We start from the raw sequence: 12,585 nt of genomic DNA, 5'->3' as shown, positions 1-12,585 counted from the left end.
ACTATACAGAACATCACAGCAGCCTGATAGACACAGAGTTTCCTAGCCTCTTACTGTACATCAAGAAAGCAAGACTCTACATTTAAAAAATCCCTCGCTTTTCAAATGCCATTGAAAAAGATATCTTCATCAGGAATAAAACCGGGCAGAACCACATCCATGAACTCCGCGCTTTGAGTCCTACTCAAAGAGTAGCAACCACAGAATATGCCGTTCACTTCCCTACAGTCCCTTGCAATGCCAGCTGGATGCTGGAGCACATCCAACCTACAAGTGATATTCTGAAACTACATACAAAAAATCCCAATTACAGAACAGAACAAAGACTTAAATCCAAAACAATACTTTAAGGAAATTAAACATTTAATTGGAGTCAAGTGGCTTCTTTAGAAAATAACCTGGTGTTAGTTCTATCCCTTTTTTGGCGCAGGAATATTCTGGCAGATGCAAGAAGAGTAACTGTCCAATACTCCCTGGCTCCTTCAGATTGAAATCAGATGTACATGGCATTCTCAATTCAAACTGATTAAACACACAGACTAAACGAGGTAATTACAAATACATGTGCTAGGAACTTTTTTTTTTAATTTGTAAAATTGTTCACATCTTTTAAAACACTTTTTTAAAAAGGTGGAATTACAAACACACAGAAATAGATGTTTTTGGTAGTTAAACTGTTGGAAATTCAGACTCCGTGTCTGGCATCACCTGGTTTTGATTCAGTGTTCATGATCTCAGGTTAGTTCTGCTTAGACTCAGTCCAGTTCTGGAGTGGTATCACCACATTATTGCCATCCAGACTGGATAGCTTCACTATATTTTTAAATGCATTTTAACTTTTTTATTTAAACAAGCATACTTTTTTGTCACCACAATGAAAAGTAACTTCAATACAAATGATTTTTGTAATTGTGTACACAGCAATAAACGGCTTACAATTCTATCTGGAATGTGATTGCACAGAGTTACTGCTGAACTGGCAATAACCCGCCTTGTTTGGTTAAAGTGATTTTTAGAATTGCAGAATTGAGTATTCTTGTTCATTCCCTATCCAAAAAAAGGGTCCTGATTCTCTAAGCAGACCTTCAGGAAGACCCATTAGCCCACATGCAGTATCACTGAAATCAGCAGGGCTCTCTATAGGTGCACAAGTCCCTTGGTGCAGGTTTGATTGCAGTACTGGGTATACTCATTGTAAAAAAATTTAGTGCTGAAAATGTAGCCTCTATCTAGTCAAGTTTCTATTCAACAAATAAAAGCCAAGTTTTTTAAAATTTTCTTTTTTGCCTCCCTTGTTGGACTTGTTTTGAACTTGATGTGCTAGATTCTATCTGAGCAGAAGTGCTTGTCCAGTGCTTAATTTGTGCCAGGGATTGCTAGGGCTGAGGCCCGGCACCTCTAGGCTTGGCAGTTCATAGCTCTGGCATCTCTGGGCTTGCTGCATCAGTTATGAATGTAAAAAAATTGCTTGAGTCCCATCACCTCTTTCATTACAAATTAAGCACTGTGCTTGTCTCTTATAAATCTGCACAGTAGGATGTTACAAACTCTCAAGCTGGAGCCACAATGTCATGATGCAACTAGCTGTCCCAAAATGCTTTTTTATGATAGAAAACCAAGTCACTTACATCTTATGAGTATTTTGTTGAACTGGCTATTTTATTAATTAAATCATCTGAAATCTCTATAATGCTTTGAACAGGTAAAGCGCTATATGGATGCTAGATTTTATTAAAACTCTTAGTCGCTCTACAGCTCTAAATCAATACTTTATAAGCGATTACCTAATGTGTCGCTACATTGTCTGGTACATGCTTTTGTCCACTGCATGTATCAGTTACAATTCAACAGAACTTTACAACTTTAGTCTAATTGTGAGAATAAATGCACATAAACTTCATTTTAAAATTCTTGCACCCCCATTTATGTACCAAATTATTGTATTTAAAAGTACTAAAGAACAGTCTTTCTGTGTAAATTGGCTACAAGTGTGCATTCGTGAGGAAACTTGCATTGCCACATTAGCTGTATTTTGTAGCATACAATTCACTGGTCCCACAAGGACTTCTTTTACAGAATAGTACAGACCTCACCATTGTTATCTGGGAATACATATCAAGGAAAACAGTACTATGTCATGCTACAATCCATATGGTAACATAATGTGTCTATATGAAATTGAGCAAAGTTTCTGTATTTAAATAAAGCAAAGAATGCAGCTATGGATTTTTAATGTGATTTCATCTTTTATACAACCCCTTAAGTACTGGCCTAATGTACTGCAACACCAGTTCTTGTTTTGTACTGAGTTCCAGATGTATCCTAATACTGTAATGATTGGATCATAGGGACCTTAGACTCCTTGTGCACTAGTTAGCCCAGTGGTCCCCAACCTTTTCGTCTGGCGGGCGCCAGACGAAGGACTGTGGCGGCGGTCGAGCTTCCGCTGAAATGCCGCCAAATTTCAGCGGCATTTCGGCAGCGACGTCTCTCGATGACGCTGCTTGTCAGCAGCAAGCGGCATCATCCAGAGGCGTCGCTGCCGAAATGCCGCCGAAATTCAGCGGCATTTCAGCGGATGCTCGACCGCCGGCCAGGACGCGGGCGCGTTGGGGACCCCTGAGTTAGGCTATACCCAGAAGGCCAGATTTTCAGCCTATGTAACTCAATTTAGTTTCACTGACTCCAAGGATGGATTGACTTAATGGAGTTTGGCTGAATGAGGATTTGGCCTTGAATCTAAGCCACGGGTCCCATTTTCATCTTCCAGAATAACATTCACTACATCTCCCTCAACTCACAAAGTGAAACCAATTGTCATTCAGAAAGTCTTGGACCAAAGCTTATCCTCTTCCTGGTTCTGATCTACTTTATTTTCAAGATTTATCAGCTTCAAACAGCTTTCATAAAAAGAAGGTATAAGCAATATTACACATTGCGAGTGCAGCTCATGTAGACATCCATGAGCTACCTTTAATATAATTAACTTGAGTATTGGAGCAGTGAAGTCTCTTCAGTGCAGGCTGTAGAAGCTCACCAGAAACCCTGGGCAATTACTCACATGGCTAGCTCACACTAAAGCAGCTTCAGTGCTACCGGTACCGGAGCTAGCTATATTAAAGCTAGCTTGGGTATATCTCCACAAGTTGTATTACACCCAGTGTATCCATAGTTGCACAGGCATTCATTGTCTTCAGGGGCTTGGTGCATCACCTCTTATTTCTGTAGTGCATGGCTCTAGTAGCGCTTACATAGACAGAATCCTTTGTGATTGAAGTTTGGATGACAGCAATCTCTCTGGTGAGCAAAAGAACTAGTTTGATGTTGCAATGACTCAAAATGTGCAACTGCCAATTGAAGATATCAACCAGGAAAAAGAGTCATTACTTAGTTTATATTCCCAGTTGTCCATCCTGTGCAATTCTACTTTCCCATGAAGTTCGGTGAGCTATTCCAATGCAGAAACATGTCAACCTTCTCTCCCACAATGGTTGCAGAACCCATCAGACTTCCTACTTTTGCTGTTCCATTAGCCCGTGTCTTATAGACAAACAATTGCTCCATCGCTGTTTAAAATTTGTGTGGATTCCTACCCTCCAAAATCCTTGGCAGTGCATTACTTCAACAGGTACATGCAGCTAATAACTGTGAGTCTTTTTTGGCTTTGTCAACAAAGGAGACCTTGGAGATCTCTAGCACTGAGGCTGAATGTTTGCTAACACATTGCGTTTGGCAAGCCATTTTGTCCCACAGTCTTGCCATATCTAGCCATCTTTTTGAAATATTTCCATTATTATAGTATTTGCTTTGCTCTTCTATTTCCTGTTGAGACTCAGAAGGGAGCTGGCTCAAAAAAACAAAGTATCTTAAGATGTTAAAAAGTGATCTACTTTGAAATATCAAAATATGGTGCCATACTGTGCAGCGTCACCTTTAACAAAGTTTCTCACATTCTCCACTTTCCTACGAAAGGCGAGTAATACTCTAGTGTTAAGCCTAGCTATGTTAAAAGCCAAGATTTCCTGGTATTGCCTGGAGGGAGTAATAATAATGCACCTACTGGAGAGTACTGGGAAACCTAACTGCCTGCACTAAAAGTTAATCAATAAAGAGAAAAAGAGAATATGCCTGGGTTACTGATTGCACAATGGTGTTAAAAAAGGCCATGAGCCAGTCCACCCAGGAAATAAAGGATGTGTATAAATACATTTAGGTGTATTTATACAGCACTTATTGTCATGGGGGATGATTTTCAAAAGTGCCAGTGTGACTAAGCAATACAAGTGCCATTGATTTTGAATGGGACCTAGGCACTTTTGAAAAGTCCACCCAAGTCCCATTGAAAGTCTATGCGGTTTGTGTTCCTACGTCACGTAACCACAATAGGTAGGGATTTTAAAGGTGCCAAAATACACCACCACATGCAAAATTGTCTCCAAGCTGCGGAAGTCTGGGATTAAGTAACAGGTGATAGCTAAGTACTCAGGGTTTATTGTTTAGAAATCCAAGCTGCGACCACCACAAATAAAATACATTAGCATATGAATGTGTTTAGTGTGCAACAGGCATAGAAATCATTGTGTACATTACCTTTTATGGTTCAAACATGAGTGTGAAGTGTCTAGTTAGGTGACGCAATCCTGACCACAACTGACCGGTCAGCATAGACCAGGCCCCTTTGTGTTCACAAGCATGTCAGATAAGTGTAATATTCAGACACACCATACAACTCGATAATGTAAACAAGCCTTAACCCTACACAATCCTTAAAAGCAGTGTTGGACCAGTTACACATTTGTTTTATCTAAGCAGATGTCTGAACAAAAAAAGCATCTGCTTCAACTGGAGTGAACTATCATATCCATGTTTTTTCCCCTTAAGAGTGGTGAAGAACACCGTGCGTGTTAGATTTTTCAGTGGCATTTTATATTGGAGCAGAGACAGATGTTTTAATTTTTTCAATAATCTGGCCAGTAAATTTACTATGTCTCTTTGCTAAGCTGTTCACCCTTACTATTAAAACTGATTTGCACAACAGTATGTTACAGCCAAAGCAAGCACGGCAGTCATTAAAGAGTAGCTGCTCACATATGTTTTGGTTCTTAGCCAAATCAGCTACTGATGAACGGATCATCCTTTGCGTAGTTTCCTTTTCTGTAATTGTAAGGAAGTAGTAAAGAAATAATTTGCGGTTCTGAAATAGTCATGCTGACAGGTAGGCCTGCTTCTGTCTTTTTGCTTTTAAACACACTCTCCCTAAGAGGCTGTGGTTTACTTCCAGCCCAGGATCTGTACAATTCCTTGGAACTCTCCCCATAAAAAAAGCCAGATGAGTGCAAGCCAATCTCAAGGTTTAAGGAGAGCTTCCATTTTAAATACAATATAGGCACTGAGGTAATAGCATTACTCAGTAAATAAGAACAATTCAGACAAAAGCAAAAAGTACCATCTGACAGGGAATCTGGTCAGTGGAGAAATAACAACGAAATACTATAATGCTGTGTCTTTCACATTTCTCAAAATATTGTGGGCCACTTCTTAAAACTGAGATCCTCTCCTCCATCGCACTCCCCCGTCAATCCCTAGTCAGCACTTCCCACAGTGTTTGGTTTCACATTACTAGATCATTAATGCTGGATTAGCATTAATGAGAGTACATGACAATAAGTTCACTTTAATGAGATGGGTGGTCCTGACTGGTTACTTCCCCCACATCATATCTTTGCTGGTTATTTCTTCTTCCTCATTGTTGAGGAACTTAACTTTTACTACTGAATCTCCTCTCACTGCCTGCAGCTCCCATTGCTTTACTCTCCTCAGCTCATTGTTCAACTTGGTTCTATTCTCTTGCAAAGCAGTCATTTTTCTTGTTTGATTGGTCATAAAAGCCTCTGGAAAACCTAACAAAGTCCTGGGGTGATTATGGTATGCACTAGAGCCTCAGAGATACGAACACCAGAGTTACGGACTGACTGGTCAACCGGACACCATGTGAAACAGGAAGTAACCAATCAGGCAGCAGCAGAGACAAAACAACAAAACAACAACAAAACAATAAATACAAGTATTGTACTGTGCCACAATCTTAAAGGTAGGCACATCTGGGCTGCCTGTCCCCCTCCCCCTAATTTAACTCTCTCCCCCATGCATGGGGCAGCCACTTATATATAGAAGTGAAGACGCTGGGACTACAAGCTGGCAGAGCAGGAGCAGCACCGGGGTCTGTTTTCCCCACACACCCTGGGCCGGAATGGGGACACGGTTGGAGTCTGACCCAGGGAAAGAAGCTGCCTGCAAGGAAGCTGCCCACACTGAGGAGGGAGCTCAGCTGCTGCTGGAACCTGGCTTGGAGAATCAGCTGCTGGAACTGGAGCCTGAACTACACTTTGTTCAGAGTTAATGAACATTTCAGAGTTACGGATAACCTCCATTCCCGAGGTGTCTGTAACTCTGAGGTTCTACTGTATATAGAAAAGCTATGCCAGGGTAGTTTGCTCCAAGACTTAATACAAATGTTAAAGGTTCTAAAATCAAACACTGAAATGTTAGGAAATGCCCATTGGGAGATCAAATAGTATATAGAGATCAAATAGCATATGATCGTGTAATAAAAGACTATCATATTGCATATGCTCTCAGGAACCACAGGTTGTATGAGCAACCTTAAATCTGGCATATCCTAACTTTGGGGATTTTTACTTAACAGCCTGAATGTTCTTAGCAACTGAAAAAACAAATTCCATTGTGTGAAAACATATTGACTCCATTCCCCCCTCAACTGGGTCATCAGCAGCATTGGAACCCAGGCAATTGTATCTACAGTGTATACCTGGCATAGTTTAGTAGCAGGAGTAGGCTGTTATCCTCTGTGTGGACCAGGCACCAGAGAGGGATGTGAACCAGACCTTGTTCAGTGACTTGTACAACTATGTGTTCGACCGTGGAGGAATGTAGGGAATCAGGAACCTTAGCCCATATGCTCTATTCCTGGCTCGGGAAGGACATGTGTGCAAGTGGTTACAGAGAGCACAGTTAGGTGCATACATTTTACCACTAAGCATTTATATTGCAGTAGCACCACATTGCCTCAACCAGGCCAGGGCTCCATTGTGCCAGACAATATATAAATGCATTGTAAGGAGAAAAGGTGGCTGAGTGGATAAAATGTGTGGCTGTCAGCCAGGGCCACCCAGAGGAGTCAGGGGACCTGGGGTCTTTGGCGGTGGGAGTCCTTCTGCCCTGGGTCTTCGGGGCACTTCGGCGGTGGGTCCCGGAGCGAGTGAAGGACCCACCACCGAACTGCCGCCGAAGACCTGGAGCGGAAGGAGCCCCTGCCGCTGAAGAAGCAGCAGCTCCGGGTCTTCGGCAGCGGGTCCTTCACTCGATCTGGGTGTGTTCGGCGGCACTGAAGGACCTGCCGCCAAAGACCCACCGAAAACTCTCATGGGGAGCCCTGAAAACTCTTGTGGGGGCCCCTGTGGGGCCCGGGGCAAATTGCCCCACTTGCCCCCCCCCCCGGGCGGTCCTGCTACCAGCTTAGGAATCTGAGGTCAAATCCTAACCCCACTCAAGTGGTGTACAAGGGCCAAAGGAGTGGAGCTGCCATTAGGAGAATTTTCCCGGTCATGGGCAGAGCACAGCTGATTAATGTGGCCCTACACTGATCTCATCTGCAGTCTTCTAAATATCCACTTTATATCCACATCCACGGATGCAGATATCCACAAACTGTTTTTGTGGCTCGCAGCTTGGCTGCAGATACAAATTTTGTATCCGCGCAGGGCTCTGCAGCACACGCTCACCACATGTCACCCAACCCTCAGGCTCCAGCTCATCTCTCTGAATCATGCTGCAGTGGCAATATCCCGCTGGGTATTCTAAGAGTTATAGTCCCCAGCTTGCTTGGACAGAGGAGGAAAACTACAACTCCCAGAGGGGAGCGTGCTCTCTCCCGGTGAGCAAAGCGCCATTTTGAAAGAGGTGCGGTTGTAATTTAAACTAGCGTGTGGCAGCGGCGGATGCTGTGAGGAGAGTGGTTGTTGCCGTTGTCTGTCCTGGCCGGGTCTGCATGCATTAGAGCTGCTGTAGCTGCATAGAGGTATCAAAGCCTGAGACTGGGAGGGCGGCGCTGCACATGAGGGCCCAGGATTGTAGCCTCCCTTCCTGGAGTGGGGAAGGAGGTACGGAAGGGATAGAGTGGGTGGGTGGTAGGGCAGGAGGTCTCTAGGGAGAAGTGGAGGGCGGTTGAGGGTTGGGGGCTTGGCACACTTACATCACTGATGCATGGTGACCTGTGGAGCTGTTAGTAGAGACCTGAAAATCCACTGATATCTGCTTTATATCCGTGGATATCAACATCCAAGGATTGCGGATATCCACGGATCATTTTTGTGGATTACGGATCGGATGCGGATGCAAATTTTGTATCCATGCAGGGCTTTAATTATAAGGGCTGTGAAGTACACAGAATTAACACCAGTTCACCACCAGTTAGTGGAAAGAGCTGTGATTAGAATTTAGTCCTGTCATGTGTTCACCTTGCCTTCCTGTATGCCTAATGGGTGGGAGCAACAACAACCTGCTGCCTAGAGATCTGTGCCTAGGAGCATGCTCAGTGCACTTAGCACACAAGGAGTTGTGTGTGGCTGAAGTATGTACAGTACACATGTAATTTTAGAGGTTTTAGCAACATGTCTCTAACAAGTTCTACTGAACACGGAAATGTACTGAGGTTTATATCTTTACATCTGGTCCAAAACAGGATGGATTTTCACGGAGAGATCAAAAGATTCCTCTCTGACCCCATAACAAATTTCAAGTTTTTCCTAAAGGGCCTAAATCTTTTCCAAAAAGGAAAAAAGTTGTAAACATGCGTCAACACGGGCAAAACTATCTATTTTCCACAAACCTCGTTCTTGGAAATGGCTGAACCATTTATACAGAACCTTAAAAAAAATCATTCCAACAGAGAGTAAATTTTACTCCAAGGGGCTACAGTTTGGTAAAATTACAAACAACTGAAAATAGAGGCTTATAATGAACACTGCTAGGCTACATAAACTATAAGATAGGTATGGTTCCCATACACCATTGCAGTAGGGTTAGGATTTGGCCTCAGATCTCTAATCTGGCACACACAAATTTCATCCACCTAGCCACCCTGTCTCCAAAAAGGGACCGTTACTTACGATGCATTGCCTGAGTGAAGACTGCAGGACCAGGCCACTAGATTTGTTTTTCAAATAGATTTTTAAAGTCTGGTCTGATCTTGCCCCGATGCTTGCCAGTTGACTGGAGATGGGATGAATTTAGAGGCCTGCAAATAATGTTTACTCACAGGCTCCGGGGTAGAATGGATATACTTTTTATCCACATCCCTTTGGAACCGGGCTAAAGGAAAACTTTTTAAATGTATATTTCTAGGCAATTAACATACCAGTAAACAATACCTCTTGAAATGAAACTATAGTGTTAGACAGAAATGGTTGTTCCTATGTTGCCTACCATTCAGGAATGCAGGAGAACTTGCATAAAAATGCCCAGTGTGCATTCCTTTGGATGCACACTTATTTGGGGGAGAATGGTCTGTGTGTATTGGCAGATAACAGGTGTTGCATTGATCCCGGCTACTGTACATTTACTCACTAAACAGATTAACTTTACAATTTCCTCTTAGTCATTTACCTTTGGAATTTCAGCGTTCATAATAGGAATCATTTGTATTTACATATGAAAATGATAGCAGTTTAGTGATCATAGCTGTCAGACAATATGTCAGACAAATACCTTTATGTGAATATATGAGGGGGAAAATGCCCTTGAATATCTTAGCTACAAAATGCCAATAATTTGAATTTATGTCTCATTTAATTCTGCAATGGAATAGTTAGTACTTAAAGGGTGCCTACACTTCCCTTAGTCTCTCTTTTCCTGAGAAACTTTCAGATGCTCAAAATTAATTCCTTTTGTCTTCTTGTTATTCATCTGTTACACATTATGGAAAAACTTTGGGCATCCAATGTTCCCACAATGGTCTTTCATCTCCAGAGAAGTCTGGTATGAATTAAATTCTTATGCTCCCTCAAATTATGGCTATGTATTGCAGCATGCCACTGATTTATCAGCCTGTGATTTTTGCCAGTTCTTTCAGCATGGTGCAACTCCCTAATATGAACCTCTTCAACCTAAGTCATTCTTCTACATTACTAGCAAATGCAGTAATTAAAATGCTTTTGCAATAATGTACATAAATATGCATTCATATATAATGTGATACAACACACCTATTAGTTTGCCAATTCCCTGTGATATAGAATTTGCATAAAAACATGCTTTTCTACATTTTTTAACATCTCCCAATCAGAGCAATAGTTTATGAGAGCAATGTTCTCTGGTTACCATATTTTATTTTGAAATAGCTGTTAAAGTGGCTATCATAAATTTAGCAACAGTTTATAAGGGCATTTTTAATCATGAGTTTCCTTTCCACACGGATGTTAATGTTTCTTTCTTTTCTAAATGACATAAGATTTCATTATATCCAAAACACTTCAGCACTGGCAATAAGTCTATTGTTCTTTCACTCCTGACTTCCTGCTATATATGTTGCCATATGTCCCATACCACAAGAATTCAAAGCTTCCACTATCATGTTCAAGTCTGAATTGAGGTTTACCATGCTCATTCCTATTTTACTCTTTGTCGCTCTTTCATTCTATTTTTCTCTTGCCAGATGCTGTTTGTCCCGCCCTTCAGCTCACACATAATCTCTGTAGCTGAAATAATAAATTCTAATTAAGGAAACATTCTTGCAACTCCACATACACATTTTTTTCTTCCAGGAATCTAGTTTTGTGCTGATCATGTCTACACAAACTCCCTCCCTTTGCAAAAAAAAAAAAGTAAACAAAGTTTTAGCTACCTTGCTATAAGCCTAAATAAATGTCACTTATTTTGGGGATATTAGAATTTCATTATTTATCATTGTTCATTGAATGTTATTTCAACCACCAATTTTAAGTAGATTGTGTTATTTTAAAGTATTTTAATTTTACACCTAAAGTAAATTGAAAATATACAGACTATATTCCCATCACTGCATTATTCTTATTGCCTCATTCCCCTGCTATCAATCAATTTAAAGCCATTTCAGACTTTTCTTCTGAAACAATTGCTGGACACTGTCGGCAGACAGGATACTGGGCTAGATGGACCTTTGGTCTGACCCAGTATGGTCATTCTTATGTTCTTAGACAAAAATAAACAAACAAACAATGAAAAAAAATTGAGTATTAATTCTTTATTGCAGGTGGCTGGGTGGATTCAAACTCTGACAACAAGGCTCCACTTTGGTATACTTCTGAGTAAACTTTGAGATGACTCGCCTCCTACTGAACTCCTTACCTCACTTGAATCTTCCTGTTGATTGATAACAGCTAATGCATCCTCTGCAGCCTGTCGCTTGGCTTCTGCAACAGTGCGCTCCATTTTAGCTCTCTCTGTAGTGATCATGTCGTGGGCTTTCCGTTCTGCCTCTGACACTGCCTTTTGCAACTCTGTCATCGCCTGACGTTTTACTTCATTGACTGCTTCCTCTACAAACAAGGCAAGAAGTCTTCATCAGCATAATAGGTTTGGTACAGGACTGTTTGATTAGAGGGAACAATGCACAAAGGAAGCATATACCCTGCTAATAGCATGCCTCATCACTTCCTGAAGTAGGATAAGGATGAAATTGAGTCCCTATGACCATTGAGCTATTCCATCCTTCTACTTCCCCATCATCTGAGGAGTACATAAAGTGCTCAGATAGTAAATGGTGAGCAGTATAAAAGTGTAGCTATTTCTGATCTTCAATTTATCCTTGTATCTTTTTGAATATTTTGCTTGACAAATTTTTTCTGCAGAGGACTAGAGTTATGAAAGAATTCTATGAAAGAAACTAATTGAGAAATGACACCGTGAACATTTTTAGCTCTAGGAACTAGAATAATACAAATAATAAATGAATACACCTCTACCTCGATACAACGCTGTCCTTGGGAGCCAAAAAATCTTACTGTGTTATAGGTGAAATTGTATTATATTGAACTTGCTTTGATCCACAGGAGCGTGCAGACCCCCTTCCTCCCCCACCAGGAGCACTGCTTTACCACATTATATCCGAATTCGTGTTATATCAGGTCGCGTTGTATCGAGGTAGCGGTGTAATAATAAGTAACATTCTGGTTTTAAGCTTCTGTAAACCAAGGCAGGACACTGGTATACACACCCTTAAAGGCATTGATGGGTTCTCTGGTATATAAAAACCCAATGTGGAGTATAATGAAAGGTGCTCAGAGTTAATACACCTCTTAAAACAAAGTCACTGATAAACAGATAATCTAACTTTAGTGGGTCTAAAGTCATTTCTGAATATGTAGCTTTTGAATGCAAAAGGTAAGTTTCAGTGTTTCCAGTTTTGTATCTAAACACATTGCTTTTTTGTTTTAGTTCTTACCAATTGATCTCTGTTCCAAACCAACATTTATATTTTGAAGACTTAGGCCATGATTCAGCAAGTCACTTCAGCATATTTAAGTCAAT

At 41.2% G+C, this 12,585-nt stretch overlaps 1 protein-coding gene across 10 annotated transcripts in view; it reads right to left on the bottom strand.

Annotated features, from left to right (window-relative positions):
* RUNX1T1 (RUNX1 partner transcriptional co-repressor 1) overlaps window positions 1-12,585 on the bottom strand; it is a 141,242-nt gene that overhangs the window by 5,251 nt on the left and 123,406 nt on the right. For all 10 annotated transcript variants that reach the window (XM_045006917.1, XM_045006914.1, XM_045006908.1 and 7 more), the window contains one exon: window positions 11,404-11,594. In XM_045006917.1, coding sequence (XP_044862852.1) covers window positions 11,404-11,594 — 191 coding nt within the window. The remainder of the gene's footprint in view (window positions 1-11,403; window positions 11,595-12,585) is intronic.

This window comes from Mauremys mutica, chromosome 2 (genome assembly GCF_020497125.1).
Source record: "Mauremys mutica isolate MM-2020 ecotype Southern chromosome 2, ASM2049712v1, whole genome shotgun sequence".
Lineage (NCBI taxonomy): Eukaryota > Metazoa > Chordata > Testudines > Geoemydidae > Mauremys > Mauremys mutica.
The sequence above is the reverse complement of the archived record's forward strand: the minus strand, read 5'-3'. Positions and strand labels throughout refer to the sequence as shown.